At 49.0% G+C, this 22319-nt stretch overlaps 1 protein-coding gene across 2 annotated transcripts in view; it reads right to left on the bottom strand.

Moving 5' to 3' along the window:
- Positions 1-13558: 13558 nt before the first annotated feature.
- Positions 13559-22319, bottom strand: part of EVA1C (eva-1 homolog C) — an 87502-nt gene continuing 78741 nt past the window's right edge. For both annotated transcript variants that reach the window (XM_082625718.1, XM_082625719.1), the window contains exon 8: positions 13559-14130. In XM_082625718.1, the coding sequence (XP_082481844.1) occupies positions 13754-14130 (377 nt within the window). In that variant the 3' untranslated portion in view covers positions 13559-13753. The remainder of the gene's footprint in view (positions 14131-22319) is intronic.

Raw genomic sequence — 22319 nt, 5'->3', positions numbered from 1 at the left:
TGTGATAAGATACACATAACAAAACTTACCATCTTAAACATTTCCAAGGGCACAGTTCAGCGGTGTTAAGTATATTCAGATTGTTATGAAACCCATCTCCAGAGCGCCTTTCATCTTGCAAAACTGAAACTCTACCCATTAAATAACAACTCCCCCATTCCTCCCACCCCCAGCCCCTGGCAACCACCATTCTACTTTGTCTCCATGGATTCGACTACTCCTATAAGTGAAATTACACACTATTGGTCCTTTTGTGTCTGGCTTATATCACTTAGCAAAATGTCCTCAAGGTTCACACATTGTAGCCTGTGTCAGAATGTCCTTCCTTTTTAAGACTGAATAATATTCCATTGTGTGGATAGACCACATTTTGTTTATCATCTGTCAGTGGACACTTGGGTTGCTTCCCCCTTTTGGCTCTTGTGAATAAAACTGCTATGTCAATGTTTATGTTTTTATATGTAGGAAGGACACTGCCTAGCACATTCTAGTAGATGTTTTTTCTATACACTAGTGTGTTACTTTCACTGTTTTCCTAGATGAGCCTTAGAACACAGGATTTAACAAAGACTTTCCATCCTGTGATCTCCCTGAAGGGCTCTGGAGGGCTGGGCAGGGCAGGGTGATGGGCTGTGGTCTTGGGGATGGTGGGTGGGCTCCAGCACTGACCAAAAGGGAATCATTCTTGGGGCACAAGGTGACATGAGCTGGGCCTTCTCCAGGGAAACAGCCCAGGTGGCCGAGGGGGCCCCTGAGCCCAGGGCCTGGCCAGGTGTGCATGGGCAAGGCTCCTTCCATCCTTTATCTTCTCTCTGTTTTCCTTTTCATTAAAGACAAACTTCCTAGGAATTCTGTGTGAGTAAACTTCCCACTTTCTTGACCAAAGCCAGGCTTTTCAACAAGCAGTGGGGTTGGAGGGTTGCCTGTGAGAGTGGGAACACCTGGAGAAGCCTCAGGTAACAGGGGCTCCCGGCTACCGTTCCCCGGGCACTCTGACATCTGGGCCCCGTGCAAGCACTTGGCGCTCCCAACCTCCTTTACTTCCCACCACAGCACTCTGTGGTTGTACTACCGTAATCTCTATTTTCCAGAGGAGGAAACAGAGGCACAGAGGGGCCAAGCAAGCCACCCAAGGTCACGCAGCTACTGAGTGGCAGAGATGGGGTTTGATCCCAGGTCAGCAGAAACCAGCACCCACCCTACTGACCTCTACGCCAGCCGACTGCTATTCAAACTTACATGTGCAGACCTGCAAGGTGGAAACGAAGCCTCATGCCCTGGCCACTTGGCAACGTGCTTTTAAGGGCAGAGGGAGATAAGACACACATGCATGCACACACACATGCACACACCCACAGGCATACATGCACGTGCACACACGCGCATACAGATGCACCCATGCACGCACACCGTGTTCTCTTTGTCCTTCAAACAGCTAATGATTCTGATTGTAAGAACAACTGAGCAAATGAAGATCTGAGAGGGTGAACGCCTGGTTTCTGCAGCTCTGGGGCCGGGGAGCCTCTGTGAGCAGGGTGGGCGGGATGCGGTGCCCTGTCCCTGGGTTGATGGGGCTGGAATTTGAAGGTGCTGAGGGATCCTCCTGGCCCCGCCCACACGAGGGCACCTTGTGGGAGACCCAGACACACTTTCACGCTGGAATCGGGGTGAGGGGCTGACGCTGAAACGAAAGACGCTCGTGTGTGAAAGGAGTTTAAACAGACCCCATGAGCAGGAAGGGTCACAAGGGGGTAAGATGGGAGCAGCACCAGGGCAAGGCCGCTGGACCGGACCCTCCCAGAACCCAAGTCCGCCAACCAGCCTAGGCAGCCTCGCAGGCCCCAAGGAGCCCACAACTTTAGAAGCACCGTGTTCTCCTTTCTTGTTTTCTAGGGTCACATTCCTGGGATCGCCGAATATGTCAACCTGACATTTCATGATTCAGGCATCCAAGCGCAGAAAAGGGCATTATTTTAGACTGAAAAGGTGCATTTTATATTCACACACTTGACTTTCAAGACCCTGAATAAATTTTGCTGAAATAAATATTCACCTTTGGGTCTAGTCCAAGTATGTGAAGTTTTAGTCCCAATGGCCTTCTCTCTTTCTTTCTTTTAAAAAGAATATTAAAAGTGACTGAAAAGAGGGATTTAGAAATGAATGGCAGTTTTTCAACATGTCTTATAAAATGAAAAAGAGCAAATGCTATAATATTTCTTTGGGACACGGATTTAAGGAACATGAGATTTAGAACCCAGTGGCTGTTCGTTGCAATGTGAGATTGCTATCCTTGCGCTGCCTGGTCAGAAGGAAGGTGAGAATTAGGGTGACCACCCGTGTGTGTCCACCCATCACGACTGCCCAGGATGACGACCCCAGTTTTAGCACTGAGACTCCCGCATTGCAGAAGACCCCTTGGTCCCCGGCAAACCAGGATGGTGGGTCACCCTAGCTGAAATTACTACAGATATGAGAAGTGCTTGTAGAACCCCACTCACCTGAGCGTCTCACCAGCCCTGTAGGCAGACACCCAAGGATACCCACTCTGGGTCAGTGGGAGCTTTTAGACAGGCTCACAGGAGGGTTTGGGATTTCTGGAGGTGTGAAGTTGAGCTGTCTTCACCTGCTTGGCTTCCTGCCCCCTGCCTTTCCCAGGTCAAGGACCTCTTGGCCCGGGGACCAGTCCTGGTCCTCAGCCCAGGCCATCTGCAGCCCCCGCCCAGGGTTCTTCATGTTGTCTAAGAGGATAGATTCCAAATCCCCACCCAAGAGCCACTGAGTCTCAGGGGTCGGGGTCTGGGAATCTGCATTGTTATCACAAGCTCCCCTGGGTTTCTTTCTTTTTTTTTTTTTTTTTTTGGCCATGCTGCATGGCTTGTGGGATCTTAGTTCCCCGACCAGGCATCAAGCCCGGGCAGTGAAAGCGTACAGTCCTAACCACTGGACCGCCAGGGAATTCCCTCCCCAGGGTTTCCACTGGGCAGGCGGCTGAGAGGCCCGGCCTGGCCTCTGCCTGGGCTTCCTGAGCCCTGTCATCTACCTGCTTATCTCTTGCAGCCCAGGTCTGCCCCATATTTGGGCTTCTGGTTTGCCCTTGTACAGAATCCCTTCCCTTTGCCCTGACCGACCTGCTCTCCACTCTCTTCCAGCCTTCTCCACCGTGTCCTTCACCCCAGTGCCTTGTCAACCGTCCTGACTTCCTGTACGGCTGGGCCCCCAGCAGGAGATCGCATACTTAAGGCTGTTGGGGGCATCGGTGGAACAGGGAATGGACACGGGAGCCGTGTCGTCCACACTGAAGTATGTGAGGCCCCTCCCAGGGAGGTGGGACGCGAAAGGCGGGTCAGGGGCCAGAGTCTGCGACCAGCCCCCCACCCCCACCATGCAGCCGTGTTACCACATCAAACCCTGAAAACCCTGAGAATTCTAAGTTTGAACCTGGGCTTCAAGGTCGTTATAAAGGTTTATTTGTCAAGGAAGGCAAGAGAACATTTTTTTTTTTTTTTTTTTTGCGGTACGCGGGCCTCTCACCGTTGTGGCCTCTCCCGTTGTGGAGCACAGGCTCCGGACGTGCAGGCTCAGCGGCCATGGCTCACGGGCCCAGCCGTTCCGCGGCACGTGGGATCTTCCAGGACCGGGGCACGAACCCGTGTCCCCTGCATCGGCAGGTGGGCTCTCAACCACTGTGCCACCGGGGAAGCCCCAAGAGAACTTTTTTTTTTATATATAACTTTATGTTTTCGGCCTGATGTCTATAACATTTTAACGCTTGGCTGTTTGGTATGTAACACTCGTTCCTTCTCTCCGAACTGCAAATGTGAGAGGCAGACCTATAGATTTCTATGCATACACAGAAAAATATAGTTTTATGTGGGAGTCTTTTTCTTTTACCTAATGATATCTAATCTATGCATTATTTTCCAATTTGCCCTTTTCATTGAATAAGACTTCAAGAATTTTTCATGTCTGTATATACAGATCTACCTCATTTAAAAACACAGTACAACCCGTCTTTATTCTAATTTTTTTGGAACAGTTGGAATCCTTCCCAAGACATCTTCCAGAAGAAAAGAAGTTTTCCACGTGCCTGAGCTGAGTGATGTAGGCAAGTCTGATTGAACAGAACCCTCGGAGGAGGCGAGCCTGGCTAGCTCCTGTGATTCCCCCTCTGCTCACAGCACATGCCTTGCTCTCCCAGGGTCCAGAGGCTTTACACTCAGAGGTCAAGTTCTAAGGAAGGAAGTTCCGGGAGCTCAGAGCTGGGAGGCAACTCACTGGGTTTGCAAATGCTTCGTAGATTCCTAACACAGTCTCTTGCTAGTTCATGGTTCCTGGGTTGGGAACATTTTGCTTTTTCTCCTTGAGGGAGGTAACATCATGATTCTACACATCCCTCTAATTGCTGCTCCCTCCCTTCCTCGGAAACTAATCAAGCATTTTCCAGGTCAGATTGCTGTTTAGTCATCTGAACACGAGTCCCCTTCCTCTGGCCGTAATCTTTCCCAGGCTGGATTTTGTCGTTGAAACAATAGGAAATGACAAGGTCTATTTTTCTTTTCTTGAAAGAACTCCATCCATGGAGTCATGAGCTGCAACAAAGTACGGGGAATTAATATGCACCCCCGATCGGAAGTGACCAGCTTTCCTGTCTTTGTTCTACCGAGTCCTGCAGTCTGAGCTCATGATATCGTGGGCAGTTTGCTTACAAGCAGGAAGGCTGCATTTTCATCTCAAGATAAATCCCCAATTGGATTTTCTGTCAGACCTATCTGAAAGAAGTGCAGTTAGGCCCGTGAGCAATCTTCAAGCAAAGACTGGGAACATTCCAAAGAAGGGCTCTGCTACAGATCTTCTGTTGGGTCCTGGATGTATATTTGTATCACTGGAGAAGTTCATTGCATCTTTTTTTTTTTTTTAAGATTTTTTTTGATGTGAACCATTCTCAAAGTCTTCAATGAATCTGCTACAATATTGCCTCCATCTATGTCTTGGCTTCTTGGCTGCGAGGCATGTGGGATCTCAGCTCCTCCACCAGGGATCAAACCCACACGCCTTGCACTGGAAGGCGAAGCCTCAACCGCTGGACCACCAAGGAAGTCCCTGGACCTCCAGGGAAGTCTCCACTGCATCTTCAAGCACCCTTGCGAGTCAGTCCCTGGAATAGCTTTCTAAGAATGTTAATTTCTCCAACAGAAAATTAAGCTGTAATTTGGTAACTTATAAGATAGTAAGACTAGCTGGAGAGTGATCAGCAACCTTAAAATCAGGAGCAGTTATTATTCCAAGAGCTCGAGGCCAGGCCCAGCCCGCTACTGGCTGTGGGTGCGCTGAATAGGCAAGTCCCTTACGTGCTCTGAACACTGGCTTTTGCTTCTTGGAGATAGAGGGATCCTGCTCAAAGTGGGTGACGCCCCCTACAGCCAGTCCTGCAGCCTGGAGTCCAGACCCAGCTGGTGGTGTTCTCTACCCTGTCAGCCTGATTTCCCATGGCGCCCCTCACCCTGGCCGCTCCCCATTCCCAAACATCCCTTTCCTGTTCCCACCTCCTGGCCCACTGCTGCGGCTCCCCTCTCCCCCTCAGGTTTCCCCACCTTCACCTTTTAAAATTCTGCTCATTCCTGAGGACCCTGTTGAGCACCGTCTCCATTAAGCATCTCCAGCCCATTAGGTAGCATCGTTCTCTCTGGGCTCCCATGGCCATTTGGTTTGACCATTTAAAGTCATTCTTTTTTTCTTTTTTCTTTTTGGTCCCGCCCCGAGGCTAGCAGGATCTGAGTTCCCCAACCAGGCATTGAACCCAGGCCTCAGCAGTGAACTGGACCACCAGGGAATTGGGCTAATGTCATTCTTATACTCTGTCTTGTGAAGCTAAAACCTCCAAAGGATAAAGAAAAGGGCCTCTGCTGACTCCACTCACAGGTTCAGCAAAAAGATGGAAGATCCTGAAGGTTACGAGGAAGAGGAGGGCAGGAGGTGCGGGCCTGGTGGACCAGCCACTGTTGCCTGGGAAATGGGGAGACAGGTCCTTGGTGTGAAGAGGGCTTGGCCTGAGGTTTCTCTGGACCCTTCCTGGGGATGCTGCTAGCCTGCTGGGCCAGGAGGAAGGGGGGCTGGCTCTTCTCGTAAGGCGCACTCTTCTCAGGGGGCAATAATAAAAGGTGAATTGATAGCAGCAGCGGTGCCCAGAGGAGGGCTGGTGGTAGCAGCTGCGGCAGGACAGGTGGCCAGAGCAAAAGGGTGCCATGAGCTGTGTGCAGCTGGGGCAGCAAAGGTGGACACGATGGCTGCGGGCGCGGCTCTGCTGGGGTTGGTGCCCACAAAGGCTGGGCTGCACCAAGGTGTCCCAGCAGGATCAAGCCCTGAGGGCTTGGAGACTAGGGACGTGTGAGGGCATCCCCAGGAAGGTGAGCCAGGGTGGGAGTAGGAGGTACTTTATCCCATGTTTCTGTGCCTGGGATTCTGATCCGATTACACCCTCGGTTGGTAATAAAATATCCGCTCCATTTCATTGCAGTGAGTTGGGCTTGTGTCTCCGAGTCTGTCTTAATACACTAGCTCAGCATTGCCTAACAGAACTCTCTGCACCGTCCAAGACGGGAGTCACTGGCCACGTGGCCACTGAGTGACTAGCGTGATTGAAGAGCTGACTTTTAAATTTTATTAACTGGACTTCCCTGGTGGCGCAGTGGTTAAGAATCCGCCTGCCAATGCAGGAGACACGGGTTCGAGCCCTAGTCCGGGAAGATCCCACATACTGTGGAGCAACTAAGCCCGTGCGCCACAGCTACTGAGCCTGTGCTCTACAGCCCGCGAGCCACAACTGCTGAGTTCACGAGCCACAAATACTGAAGCCCGTGCGCCTAGAGCCCGTGCTCCGCAACAAGAGAAGCCACGACAATGAGAAGCCCGGGCACCACAACAAAGAGTAGCCCCTGCTCGCCGCAGCTAGAGAAAGCCCGCGCGCAGCAACGAAGACCTAATGCAGCCAAAATTTAAAAAATTAAAAATAAATAAATAAATGTTATTAACGGATTTCAGTTTAAGATTAGCTAAGCACACGTGGCTGCTGGCGCCGTAGTAGATGATCAGCATCGTCATTAGTACCGTCTCATTCATTCTCCAGGGAGCCCAGCACTGCCCCCACGGGGAGGTGCCTGTTGATTTGAAATTCCTACAAAGAATGTGATGGCCTTGGATAATTATTAGCTGGCTTCCTGAATTTTCCCTTATCTGGTTGATGTTATCGTGCTTCTTTCTTGCCTTATTTCCAGCTATAGGCCAGTGTGGCTTCCAATTGACAGGGCATTTAGTTGGAGTATTTATTTAGGATTTAATCTCTGAGGCTACCGTCCAGTCATGGGATGGAGTTTGGCCAACTCTGCCTTGGTGGTCAGGCTTACAATGGGCTTCTGAAAACCCAGTGACCATAGTTCCGGGTTTACAGCTATCCTGCCAAAACTGGGCCTGGCCTTTCAAGTCCAAGTGTGGGAAACTTCACAATGGACTTGGCTGAAGACTCCAAGGAAGGTCAGGCCTTGACACTTTCCTTGGAGCTCTGTAGACAGTCATTCCTCCTCCAAACTCCCCTCTGTGGCGGGGCTGGAGGGGCTGCCTTGTTCTCCCCCTCAGCAGCTTGTTCTTACTTTGCCCTTGAGCTCTGGCTGATGCCCTGAATGTGGTAAAACTGGTGAAGTTTTGGCCCTGCTGGATGCTGACCCTCAGGAGGAAGAAATAATTGAAGATAAAAGCTTTCATTTACAGTGATTCTTATTAGGTGTGAAGCACAGTCACTCTCCACACCACTAGGGAGGAATTACTATTATTGTGCCCATTTTACAGATGAGGAAACTGAAGCACAGATAGATCTTCCTGAGACCAAGCTAAGACCAAGTCAGACAGAAGCTGGGAAACAAGAGGGCAGCACAGCAGGAGGGGGACCCTGAGTCCGGGGCTGGTGCAGAGGTGTGTCCAGTCTGGTTGACATCGGTGTTCCAGGGTCTGGGTGGGGCAGGGAGTGGGGTGAAAGCTTCAGGGCAGTGGTGCTTTCCAGGAGGCCCCCACTAGACAATATGGGCTGCCGAGAGTAGGTCAGCCCCGGGGAAAGTGGTTGAGAAGTCTCATGCAGCTCCCCCCCACCACCAAGCCAGGGAGGACTCAACGTCAGGCCTTGGTTCCCCAGGTAACCTGGAGCAGGAATAGGGGGTCGCCACCCATGGAGAAGGACGGGACAGATTGAAAGGGGGCCCTCGTGGGCATCACTTTTCTGAGACTCACCAGACGCCAGATGTATGAACCAACGGCTGACTCTTCCCTGACATCACTTGCTGGTGGGGAGGCCCCCCCATGTTCCTTCCACTCTGGCTCCCCCAGAGGCTGCGGGTGACATGGTGCCAGCAGTGTGGGCCGACAGGGACAAACAGGTACCCCCAGGCCCCTCCCACTGGATGTCTCAGGTCAGTTTCCGAGATTCTTGAATGAGTGGTTTATTGAAACAGTGCTCTCAGGGAAAATACTTGTAAGAAAAGTGCTATGGTCTGAATGTTTGTGTCCCTCTGAATTCATACGTTCACATCCTAACTCCCAAAGGTGATGGTATTAAGAAGAGAGGGCTTCGGGAGGTTTTTAGATCAAAAACCTCATGAATGAGATTAGTGCCCTATAAAAGAGAGCTCCCCTGTGCCTTCCACCATGCGAGGACACAGCGAGAAGTCCACAACCCAGAAGAGGGCCCTCGCCCCACCATGCTGGCACCCTGAGCTTGGACGTCCATTTCCATAACTGAGAAAAAAGATTCTGTTGTTTATAAGCTACCCTGTCTGTGGTGGGGTTTTTTTGTGGTACGCGGGCCTCTCACTGTTGTGGCCTCTCCCGTTGCGGAGCACAGGCTCCGGACGTGCAGGCTCAGCGGCCATGGCTCACGGGCCCAGCCGCTCCGCGGCAGGTGGGATTTTCCCGGACCGGGGCACGAACCCGTGTCCCCTGCATCGGCAGGCGGACTCTCAACCACTGTGCCACCAGGGAAGCCCCTGTCTGTGGTATTTTTGTAATAGCAGCCCACGCAGACTAAGACAAAAATGGTGAGGGGGCCATTCTCTGCAAAAGAGGGCAGCTGTGGGCCGTTAAGTCACCCTCGCAGCAGCTGGGGCAGGTAGCAGGCTTGGTACAGGGATCTGGGCAGGCACAGCACCGCGCACTGCCCATCTGCGGGGTCGGCAGTGGGACTGCTCACAGGGCCTCCCAGGAACTGCTTGGTCCCTGGGTAGGCACTGCTTTTTCGTGAAGCGGCAGCAGATGCCCCAGCATCAACAAAGCAGGAGCAGCCCTGCTAACAAGCTCCGTGAATCCAGAAGGGCTGAATTTTACAGCGGGTGGCTTGCATTTTGAAAGTCAGCATTTGCAGCAAGTAACTGAGGTAGTGACATGTGCAAACCTCCCACCGAGAGCTGGCCTCTTGGCACAGGACTTCCGAAACCCACAGCTTGGAAACAGTGGGGTGTCTGTGGCCCAGAGAAACACAAAGCTTAGAAGCAGCAGCCCATGTGTGCCTCACACTCCCCGGGTGGAATTCCACCTGGGAGCTTCCACCAGCCACCATGCTCCATCAGCAGTCCTTCATCCAGATCTGGTTTGATCCTCTCCCTCCTGGGCGTGGTGCCCGTCCAAACACATTCTCAGCAGGACCTCTCAGGCTCCTTCCATGAGAAGAACGTGGCATTCTTCTCTTGGGCTCAGAAAATGCAAATAAACAACTCGTTGCTTTTGCTCAGGCCAAAGACTGCCCCTCGCTTTGGCTGGCCTGTCTTCCAGCTGCCTCCTCGGGGGTCCTGGGAGGAGTGTGCACGTGGGTGGGTGTTGGTGGGAGACGCAGATAAGGGAAGACCCATCGCGGCATTCAACAAAAGCTTTGAGACTGAGGTCAGTGTGGGCACAGCTCTCCCTCCAACCGGAAAAGTGAAACCCTTCAGCTGGCGTGTTCTCTTTAGCTCCACAAGGTCATCAGAAGGACAGTGGTTATGTTCACGGAGACAAAGAAGATGCTGCTTGGGAATTAGAACTAGAAGATGTGGCACATATATACAGTGGAATATTACTCAGCCATAAAAAGAAACGAAATTGAATTATTTGTAGTGAGGTGGATGGACCTAGAGATGGTCATACAGAGTGAAGTAAGTCAGAAAGAGAAAGACAAATACCATATGCTAACACATATATATGGAATCTAAGAAAAAAAATGTCATGAAGAACCTGGGGTAAGACAGGAATAAAGACACAGACCTACTAGAGAATGGACTTGAGGCTATGGGGAGGGGGAAGGGTAAGCTGGGACAAAGTGAGAGAGTGGCATGGGCATATATACACTACCAAACGTAAAATAGATAGCTAGTGGGAGGTAGCCACATAGCACAGGGAGATCAGCTCGGTGCTTTGTGACCACCTGGAGGGGTGGGATAGGGAGGGTGGGAGGGAGGGAGACGCAAGAGGGAGGAGATATGGGGACATATGTATATGTATAGCTGATTCACTTTGTTATAAAGTAGAAACTAACACACCATTGTAAAGCAATTATACTCCAATAAAGATGTAAAAAAAAAAAAAAAAGAACTAGAGACCATGGCGGAGGCTGTTCTGGGACCTGAGACAGTTTCAAAGTGCTTCTTGCTGAGTTCAGGAAATAAAAGGACAAGGATTCTCTTTGATTAGAACAAAATCCTCATGAAGAAGTTAGACAATGGAGCCATATGTTCATTCTCTGCTATGACCTAGAACAGATTTATCTCTAATGACAGATTGAAGGCGAGTCATCTTCGCCCTGTCAACTTCTCCCAATTCCCTACATTATAGATGGAGGACTCGGGTTCCTGGAGGTGCTGAGGCATTTCAGCTCTGCCCACACGACCCCAGCCTGTCCGTATGGCACCTCTCTGGACCAGTCTCTACTCTCCCACCTTCGCAGGTCAATGTAAGGGAAGCACACTCTGAAATTGGCAGAAGCGGGGGTGAGAAAGGGGGTTTCACTCTGACTCACCTTCACTCCCCCTTCCCTCTGTTGAATGGAATCCACGAGATAACTCCACAGCTTTATCTGCGGTTGCCGTTTTATGTGGTTTCACTGCTGTTAAAATACCACATGAGGGACTTCCCTGGCGGTCCAGTGGTTAAGACTCTGTGCTCCCAATGCAGGGGGCACAGGTTCAATCCCTAGTCAGGGAACTAAGATCCCACATGCTGCGCAGTGTGGCCAAAAGATAAAAAAGAAAAAGAAACCACACATGAATGTTTACAGCAGCACTATTCACTGTAGCCTAAAGTGGAAGCAACCCAGATGTCTACCGATGGATGAATTAATGAACTCAATGTGGCCTATACATACAGTGGAATATTATTCAGCCATAAAAAGGAAGAAAGTACTGATCCATGCTACAACATGGATGACCTTGAGGACATTGTGCTACATGAAAGAAGCCAGTGACAAAAGATTGCATTTATATGTGTGATTCCCTTTCTATGAACTATCCAGAATAAGTGAATGTGTAGAGACAGAAAGCAGAGAGGTAGTTGCCAGGGGCTGGAGGGAACTGAGCCAGCTCCAGCACTTTGTACCATGTGACTTGGCCCCCGTACTTTTTTTTTTTTTTTGCAGTACGTGGGCCTCTCACTTTTGTGGCCTCACCCGTTGAAGGGAAGGGGGAATGGGGAGTGACTGCTTAATGGGTAGGGGGTTTTATTTTCTGATGTTGAAAATGTTTTGGAACTAGATAGAAGTGGTGGTCCCATGACACTGTGAATGTACTAAAAGCCACTGAATTGTGTGCTTTAAAATGGTTACTCTTACTTCACGTGAATTTCAACTCTGGCGTAGACCAAATGTTTGTGTTTCCCCCAAACTCATAGTAAATCCTAACGCCCATTGTAGTTGGAGGTGGGGCCTTTGGGAGGTGATCAGGTCATGAGGGCAGAGCCTCCCTGGATAAGATTAGTGCCCTTATAAAGGAGACCCCAGAGAGCTCCCGGCCTTTCTGCCACGTGGGGACCCAGTGAGACTGCCAGGTAGGAGCCAGGAAGCCAGGCTCTCACCAGACCCTGGCCCCTTGATCTTGGACTTCCAGCCTCCAAAACCGTGAGAAATAAATTTCTGTGGTTTTATAAGCCACTCAGTCTATGGTGTTTTTGTTATAGCAGAATGAATGAACCAAGACAAACTGAATTTTAAAAAACAAACAAAACTGCAGCCCCTCTGACCTCCAGGCAGCTGGGCTAGTTGATGAGAGACAGGTCCCTCCCTCCACACCACCCCCTCCTCTGGACTCCTCAGATGGGCCCTTCGCCCTCAGGATCTGGGGACTGAAAGAGAAATGCCTTCTGTCTTACCTGTCGTTACTGGGGTTCCTGAGGGAACAGCTAGTATTTCCTGATCACCTTACAACTGAGCCAGCTCCAGCACTTTGTACCGTGTGACTTGGCCCCAGTACTGTCAGCCTTCAGCTTCCTCATCTACATATGCCTGCTTGCAGGGCTGATGTGATGATGAAGTAAGATAAGGCAGGGAGACCTCATTCGTAGTCAACACCATCATTTTAATGCTCTAAGCCCCCTAGGGCAAGAAAGAGAAAAAAATTCTTTTCTTATTCTACTCCACAGCTATAAGCCTCCTGTCCACCAGGGGGCGCCTTCTAAAAGAAACCATCACCAGTTCTCCCACCAGGAATGTTTCCTTAACTCCTTTTTCTTTTACTTCTTCACCTGCCCCTCCCCCTAATGTGGTGGGACCTAGTTTTTTGCAATAATTTGAAAGGTAGTTCTACTTGATCCTTGCCCACAGGCTGCTAGGGAATCTGGTGGACTGTTTTTTACCACTAGAAATTCTGTAGTTTTAATCTAAGTCAGGAGTCAGCAAGCTTTTCCTGCAAGGGTAAATGTTTTAGGCGTTATAAACCATACTTTCTTTACAAAATCAAGAGGCAGGCCAGATCTAGCCTACTGCCTGTAGGCTACTGGACAGCCCGTGAGCTAAGAATGGCTTTTACATTTTAAAATAATTGATTAAAAAAGAGAAACATGTGACATACGAAAGTTAATTTCAGTTTCCACAAATAAAGTTTTATTGAAACACAGCCATGTTCATTCATTACCTATTAGCTGTGGCTGCTTTTGAGCTCCAGAGTCAGAGGTGAGTAGTTGTGGCAGACCTATCTGACCTACGATGCCTAAAATATTTATTATCTTTCCCTTAAAAAGAAAACAAACTTTGCCAATCCCTTCTCTAAACAAATTATGTTAGTGATTAAAGTCTACGACCAGTGAACATGGAGTGACTGAACTCACGCTTGCCATTGTGAATATTCGTATAATTCTTTTACGGATAGATAGGGATCTTCTGTTTACCCATCTGTAAAACGATAATGACGGCACCATCTCACAAAGTTGTCGTGAGCATTAAATGACTTAATACATGAAAAGCAGCTAGAACAGTGCCTGGCATTATAAGGGCTCAATAAATGTGAACTCTAGTTCTGTTAGCATATAGACATGAATTTAAATAAATACAGAAAACCAAGACTTCTTCCCTCCATATTTATTTTGAAATGTGCTGTAAACAGTTTGAAATGTCCCTTTAAGAGCTTTCTGGCTTCCCCAGTATTGGATGACATGACAAATTCTCCTTCATAGAAGGTACGAGTGAAACAGAACTGGAGGGGCATGTTCAACCCTTCCCTCTTCAGAAAGTGTGATCATATCAAGACGCATCTGGTTTTCAGTAGAACTGGCCCATGTTTCTTGGGAGTGAAGTGTCCAAGCCACTGTTCATCCATATTTCCTGGATGATTTGCTCCCTGCGCTCAATCCTTTCTGCCAGCTCTGCAGCCTCTATGGAACTGTAGACAGGATATGTAGTCCTACGAAACCCCGACAGTTCCCCCGGAAAATCGGAGTCAGACGAGTCCTCCTCCCCCTCCTCATCCTGGCTGTCCTCCTCGGCTTTGTCGCTTCCTGGCACCAGATGCTCCCTCGCCAGCTGCAGCTCCTGGAAGTCCTTGGTGCAGGACACTCTGATGACCAAGGCACACAGTGTGAGTGCAAGACCGATGCAAACACTGGACACGAACAGCAGGGCAGCTCTTTCAGGGTGGGCTGTAAGGGAAAGAGAACACGTCAGGACGTGGGGGAGCTGTCAATCTTCACCAGGCCAAAGTCCCATAGAAGCAGATATATGCAGTCCTGGACAGCATCTCTGAGACCATCCACACCTAACTGATCATATACCCCCACTAATTAAAAAGAAAAAAAAGGTTTGGAGCATATATAGTCAATATATGTATGTTTATGAGAGGACACATAGCAAAGGACCTGAGAAGCTGGGCCCTCCTGAGTTCAAATGCAGATCTGTCATTCCCTAGTAGTGTGACTTTCAGCGAATTACATCACCTCTCTGTTCCTCAGTTCCTTCACCTGTAAAATGGAGCCAGAAGCCCCTTTCTGTCAGTTAATTCCTGTGAAGCTCTCAGAACACTCAGTGACACATAACAAATGTTCAATAAACTGTTAGCTATTATTAATAGTAGTAAATTTTGAAAAATTAATTTACATATAAAGTATATATATATGAATGTAAGTACTAATATAGTAAATGTTACAAAGCTTAATTTCTTTTAGATTAAAAAATAAATATAAATAAAAGTTCTGGTACTAAAACTTCAACCTCCAAATGACTGTCCAATAGAAATAGAAATAATGCTGATTTGTACTATGTACCCTGGTCTAAATCTTTACATATGTTTAACCCTTACATTAACCCTGAGTGGAAAGGACTATTACTTTTCGGCTGTGTACCCCTTGGGGTGTTAGCACTCCCATTTTGGGAAGTAATGATCCAGCTAACTTCTTCATAATATAGATCAGGAGTTGACAGATTTTTCTGACCCTTCTGTCAAAAGGTCAGACAGTACATATTTTAAGGCTGTGTGGGCCATACAGTCTGTGTTGCAACTACTCACCTGTGCTGTTGTAACACGAAAGAGGATACAGGTGTGGCTGTGTTCTAATAAAACTTTATTTACAAAATCAGCCATACTTTGTGGATCACTGATACAGAGACGCAAGCTGAGGTGTAGAGGAGCCACTGTCTGAGCTCAGCTGGCCTCTTTAGGTGGAGCCAGGACAGGAACCCAGCTCCCGAGCTGCGAGCAGCTTGTGAGATGTGCACTGGCATTTGCTCCTACGTCTCGATGGAACCAGCCTCCTCCGGGCACATGGCCTCCTCGTTCACTAGACTCGAATATCATGATGACTGTTGTCTTCACTGCCTCAGTCCTTCCCCAGAGGTGCAGACTGGAGGTTCAGAACTTGACAGTTGTTAAGTTTCATGTACAGTCAAGGGATCTAGCCGCTGTGATCTGATGGGAGAGATCTAAGTGGGACATGTTATCTCCTTGAAACATGCAACTTCTCCATTCGGCTTCCTTCGCTTGCAGCTCAATTCACTGGACTCAAATGTCCTTTGTTGCCGTCGCCCCTACGAGCACCATCTCAGCACTCTCTCTAAGACACAGAAGTCTGAATGCAAAACTGATTTTGACCAGGGGAGGGGCAGTGAGCTGTGTCTGTAGTGCTATTAAAAACAATATATTTTTCCTAAGGGTCAAGGTATTTTGAAGATTTGGTCAGAGACACACATGCTTTGTGCCGTGTTCTTTTCCGGGAGTGGTGGTAGAACAGGGATTGGAAGACTGGCATTTGGGACACAGTCATTAAACCGTAAACCACAAAATGATGCTAAGACCCGAGGCTCTGATCTGATGGGGCCAATCGTTTCTCCTGCACGTCAAAGCCTCTGCTGGGAGTGGACTCATCACTCCCAGCTTCATGCTCACCTCCCTTTCCTTTGAATCCTCCTGTTCTCTCCCCGCTGCCTCCGGCCCCCCCTTCCCAAGCCTCCTGGCCACTGTCCTCTCCAGTCCTTCCTGTCCTCATGGACTCGGATACGGGCTTTCTGTGCAGCCACAATTCATCTCCTCCTCCTCCTGGGAAAGCGTAAGCCTTGAGCCCATGGACAGCCACGCCTGTAGCCCTCACCTCCTGCAGTGCCTGGAAGGAGTGCTGCCGATGGGCGAATGGAGGCCCATCCACTTGTAACTTTTTCCAGCCATCCTGGTTCAGGACAGGGTCAGCTCCAGGCAGAAAGATCCCACGCTGGTCAAGCTTCTGGGAGACCATGATCACCCACAGCCCCGTTCTCTCTTTGCCCACGAGACCGTCATTCCCAGCGGTGGTCTCATGGGTGAATCAGGTACTCAGGGCAGGATCGAGGAGGATTTAAGGTCTGGCTCTGCCCCAGACAGGGGGGTAACTATGGGCTAGTGACTGTCCCCCCACTTTCCCATCTCTACTTCTTTTTAAAGACTCCAGGTAGACAGAAGTAAACTCACCATAATCCTCAGGATATGACACATTCTCTTTATCGGTCAATACGCGGCCTTCCTTTATGTTTATTTATTTAATTAATTACTTTAAATTCTGTAATCGGCACCCGCGCTGTGAATCAGCCCCCCACGTGGGAGTTAGAGCCTTGACAATAACCATGTCTAACCTGTGGGTTCCCCTCCCCCCAGCCTCCTCCCATCAAGGTAACTACCACCTGAATTCCATGCTCATTACTCCCCCACTTGCCTTTTTACATAGCTTATCGCATCTCTATGCATTCCTAAAAACTTTATGAAAAAGGTGTAACGTTACAGTGTTGGGGGTTTGGTTTTTTTTTTTTTTTTTTTGCGGTACACGGGCCTCTCACTGTTGTGGCCTCTCCCGTTGCGGAGCACAGGCTCCGGACGCGCAGGCTCAGCGGCCATGGCTCACGGGCCCAGCCGATCCGCGGCATGTGGGATCTTCCCGGACCGGGGCACGAACCCGTGTCCCCTGCATCGGCAGGCGGACTCTCAACCACTGCACCACCAGGGAAGCCCTGGTGTTTGTTTTTAACTTAACAGTATATTGCTGCATGTTATTCCGCTATCTTGACTACACTGTGGTTTATTCACTCACTCTCCTGCTGAGGGGCCACTGGGGGGCTGCCAGGTTTCTGTATGTGGGCCTTGTAGCTGTGACCATTCCTGTAAATGTCCCTGGTGAATATCTGCAAGTGTCTGTCTCGGCTACTGACCTAGGAGGGCAACTGGATGAGTTGTAAGGCATGTGAGTTGGGGAAATACTGCCAACGTGGTTTCCAAAGTGGCTGCAATGCATGAGGAATCCTGCAAATCCTCATCTTCTCCAGCACTGAGTATGGACAGGCTTCTAACATTTTTCCAATCATATGAGTATAAAATGGTATCTCACTATGGCTTGACTTGTATCTCCCTGATCCCCAGTTATGTACACATCTCTTCAGATACTTACCTATCCCTCTTCTCAAAATGCTGTCTCAGGTCGTGTGCCCACTTTTTAAATGGGGTTGTGTGTGCTTTTCTTCTTACACATAAAATATATCTCTATCTATCTATAGTTTCTATATATTCTTGATATTGATCATTAGACAGTATATACATTGTGAATATCTCTGGGTAAGTGGCTTGTATTTTCCTTTCATTAAGGTGTCTTCTGATCTAGTGAATTTATCTGAAAAACAGAAATGATAACACTTCTCTTCTCCATCCTCCCCACCCCCAGCTGGTCTCCTCTCTCCTCTCTTGCCCCTCTCATCCATCTTCCCCACTGTGGCCACTGTAATCTTTTTAAAAATGCCCATCAGGGCTTCCCTGGTGGCGCAGTGGTTGAGAGTCCGCCTGCCGATGCAGGGGACGCTGGTTCGTGCCCCGGTCCGGGAGGATCCCACATGCCGCTGAGTGGCTGGGCCCGTGAGCCATGGCCACTGAGCCTGCGCGTCCGGAGCCTGTGCTCCGCAACGGGAGAGGCCACAACAGTGAGAGGCCCGCGTACCGCAAAAAAAAAAAAAAAGTGCACATCAGATCACATCACTCCCCTACTTAAAACCTATAAACGGTTCCCGTCCTCCCGTAAGGTAAAAATCAAACCCAGACCACTGCTTAGGAAGCTTGCTAGGACTCTATGGAACTACCCTCCCCAAGTTCAACTCCAAAGACTCATCCCTCTGCTTTCTGCTTTCCCACCCACTGGCCTCTCTCCATCCCTCACAGGGGCCAGATGGCTTTGCACCTTGGTGCTTTTGCACGTGCTGCTCCTTCTGCCTGGAATGTTCTTTCTCCCCTCTTCATCCAGCCCTCCGTGACCCCACCCCGAGTCTGGACTAGGTCTCCCCTGTCATTAGGTCTCATAGCCTCTGGAATGTTACTAAGTTGCTGAGTGTGTTTTGTCCTGCCCCCCACCCCCACCTCCCTCTGCCCGCCATAGAATGCAAGCTCCGTGAGGACTGGGACTGAACTGCCTTGTTCTTCACCAAATCCCCGGTGCCTGGCCCAAAGCAGGGGTGACACAGCTATCTGCTGAGTGCTTGAAGGGAGGGGTCGTGGGTCTACGGCACTAGGCTTGTTGCCTGTGGGTCGGGGACTCCATAATGTTAGTTGCCTTTCTTCCTCTCTCCCTCTGCTGCCGGGGAGGGAGGATCTGGATTCTATTGCCAGGAGCGCTTCTCACTCATCAGACCTTAGGTGCCCCTTGGCACAGGTGTACCTCCTGCCAAGTGATCACTCTTCAGGCCACGTTTACACCAAGTCTGCTAATATCCATTAATCAAAAATGGAGAATATGGCAACTCTTGGAAAGCCTGTTGGAAATAAGGCTTCCTACTCACCTGAACCAACTAGTCTGAAGTCACAGAATCACCAGATCTTAGTTAGATGGAGCCCTGGTGGTGAACTGGCTCAACTCTTCCTGTCACAGCCATTTAATTTGTCCATAGCCACTGCTTGGCTGGGACCCCAAGCTCGGGCTAGGGTTCTCTCCAAAGCCCCAGGCTTTAAACTAAGGGGATATCACCTGTTTTCTAAAATCAGTTGGACCACTTTAGGCTTTTGTGACCGCTTTTCCTATTATACTGAATGTGTTCTGTTCAAATAAAGGCATTGTCTCCCTGTCAAACAGAATCTTCACACTGTGCTATTGGTCTTATTCTCATTTTAGCCTTAGTTCATCACAGGCTCAAGTGAATGGCTTTAATTTCATCAGCGGTAGCCAGCCCTCGGGAATCTCACCATGGTGGCCCGTGGCCTTTAATGCCCCTTGACCCTAAGATCCCTGGTCTGGAGCCAACACAAGCTCCAGCTCAAACTTATTTGTGTCCAAATAAGACACCGAGAGGCTGGGGCGAGGGTTCCACCCCTTGGGGCCCTGCTACCGTCGGGTGAAAGCACAAAGAGTATTGGGCCTGGTCTGACAGCACTTAGGGACGTGATAATAACTTTCTGTCATGGAACCAAAGATTAGAGGCCGTGGGAACACTTCAGAATCCACACCTATGTGACAAGGCGGCGCTGATTTCCCATCGTCCTCCCTGACAGGGGATCGTGTAACTTCAACTCTGGAATGTGTTATGATACTTCTATTTCAATGGGGGTTTGCCTGATAGCCTGGAGTTTCTTTCATATGAAACAATGATGCTCTCCCAACTCAGGGGAAGCACTGCTTTCTCATCCATGGCCCCAGTTACCCCATGCACCCCACAAGTCCACAGTGAGCGCTTCCAGAGGCCAAAGACACACACAGGCCCAAGCCCAAGGCAGGGGCTGAAATATTGGGCCACTAGGGCACACAATAAAACACTAACTAGGTGGAATGGAGGACATCAAGTTCTGAGCCAGGCTGTCTAAATAAGTCTCCTTCAGAACAATCTGCAGAGGTACAATGGCTGAGCCAGCTAACTGCCTTCTGCAAACCTCCCCACCCCCACACGCACCGCTTTCCATTTCCCTAATATCAAAAATTCTCTATGAGTTTCTTCAGACCCATGATCTAAATTCTAGAATGAATTCAAGGAGTAGGTCTATATTATTGAGAGGAGGGTAAATTCTAACCTCCTAAGAAAATGTCTCACAGATCATTTAAATGGCCCAAAGCAAAATCGTTCATCAGGGACCCTTGGATATCCTTGTGTCTGTTCCACCAGCCTCTGCTTCTCAACATCCCGGGACAGGCCCCTTGATTCATGGTTCTAGTCTGCTGGTCCTCCATGTGAACTTGGCTGCACTAATGCAGCAAAACTACCTACAGCCTGACCCGGGGAAACGTCCTTCTGGATTTGCTCAATCTACTGTCTATTTAGCTGATTTTGCCAGAATCTTCCCAGCTCACTCTTGGTGGCTCCTGTTGGGGTCCCTCCCGGAGGAGGGTCTCCTCCCTTTGGTGGGTACCCAGGGACCCCAGTCCAGCCTTCAGATCATATCCCTGCAACAAGGAGAAGGATGCCACTGAGAGTTGGCTGGGGCACCGCTTTCTAACGACGATGAGGGTGACGCTCTCATTGTGTGACGCTCGTGTTGAAACAGCTCAGCCTGACGTCCTGCCCTTCTCTGCAGTGTGCTGGCCTTCCCCGTGAGGAGGACGAGGTGGGCTTGGGACCTCTAGAGTGACCACCCAGAGAACGACATGCCCAGGAAATTCATCAGCAAGTGCAGATGTCCCTGTTTCCCTAAGACTTTGTGAGCCTCTGTGATTTGACAAATGAACTTCTATAGCAACTTCATTTCACTAACACCTGACACCACACATTCAGAGCCTCTTTCTCTTTGTCATGAAATTTCAGCTTGGTTGCGGTTTGCTGAGTTGAATGTGCCTAAACATCCCTCTATAAAACCAAATAACAACCCACCAAGTCCTTACATTCCTTAAAAATTGAATACCTACAAACAGAGAATACAGGGTGATGATTAGGCAAAGGATAGCTCATGACACCAGAGGAGGACTCTTCATATGGTCATTTACTAACTACTTACTGTGCATCTACTCTGTGCCAGCTCTGTCCCAGGCAGTAGGATATGACAATGACTAAGGTGACAAACATCTGTACTTGAAATAGTTAATGTCTAGCAGAGAGATGGGTGTTTAACAAATAAATCTCTCCAACGACTTCTGGGAGTGATGAGTGTGTAAAAGGTTAGACAGGGATGGAGGCAATCTAATTTAGATCACTCGACGTCATGAGGTTTCCATCCTTCAAATTCTAAAGGGCATACGTCTCTCTTGGAGAAGCTGGAGGGCAGGTTTTATATCTGCTGAGTCTGAATCCTGCCCTGTCGCCAGCCACTTGGTGTCCTCAAGCACCTGGCTCAACTCAGCTCTGAGCCTCGGCTTCCCTGTGTGCAGAATAGGGGATAAGAGTCCCTCTCTCAAGGTCACTACTGTGGACTGTATTGTGTCCCTCCCAGATTCATGTGTTGAATGAATGTGACTATACTTGGAGATAGAACCTATAAGGAGGTAATTACAGTTCAATGGGGTCATATGGGTGGGGCCCTGATCCAAGAGGATTAGTGTCTTTATAAGGAGAGACACCAAGGGGGACCTAAAATATGACATAAATGAACATATCTATGAAACAGCAACAGACTCATAGGCATAGAGAACAGACTTGTAGTTGCCAAGGGTGAGGGAGGGTGGGGGAGGGATGGACTGGGAGTTTGGGATTAGCAGATGCAAACTATTATATATAGAATGGATAAACAACAAGGTCCTATTGTATAGCACAGGGAACTATATTTAGTAGCCTGTGATAAACCATAACGGAAAAGAATATGAAAAAGTATGTATATATATATATGTAGAACTAAATCACTTTGCTGTACAGCAGAAATTAACACAACATTGTAAATCAACTATAATTCAATTTTAAAAAAAAAGAGAGAGACACCTAGAGTTCTCTCTCTCTCTCTCTCTCTCTTTCCCTCCCTGCTGTGTGAAGACATAGGGGAAAGGCAGTTGTTTACAAGCCGTGAAGAGAGCCCTCACCAGAAACCAAGCCTGCCAGCTCCTTGATCATGGCCTTCCAGCCTGGAAGAAAATACAGTTCTGTTGTTTAAGCCACCGGGCCCATGGTATCTTGTTACGGTTGCCTGAGCTGACCAAGACAGTTGTTGAGAGGAACTGACAGGGTCCAGAATGGCCGCATCACATAAGCAGCCTCCTAGTTGTTCCTCTGAGTGAAGGATTTTCATGATGTCTTTCCTCCAAGGGGCTCTCCGGGGACTTTGAAAATATGTGATATTTTCAACAATAACAATCCTTACATCTCTTAACTTTGACAATTGTCCGAAACAGCAAGAAACAGAAATGGGAGGGTGGTTAGAAAAGAGAAGATTCTCAACAACCACACAACCACCACACAGGGAAGATACTGGTAAGAAGGTCCCAAGACT

Source organism: Mesoplodon mirus (genome assembly GCF_964341445.2).
Source record: "Mesoplodon mirus genome assembly, chromosome: 6".
NCBI lineage: Eukaryota > Metazoa > Chordata > Mammalia > Artiodactyla > Ziphiidae > Mesoplodon > Mesoplodon mirus.
The sequence above is the reverse complement of the archived record's forward strand: the minus strand, read 5'-3'. Positions and strand labels throughout refer to the sequence as shown.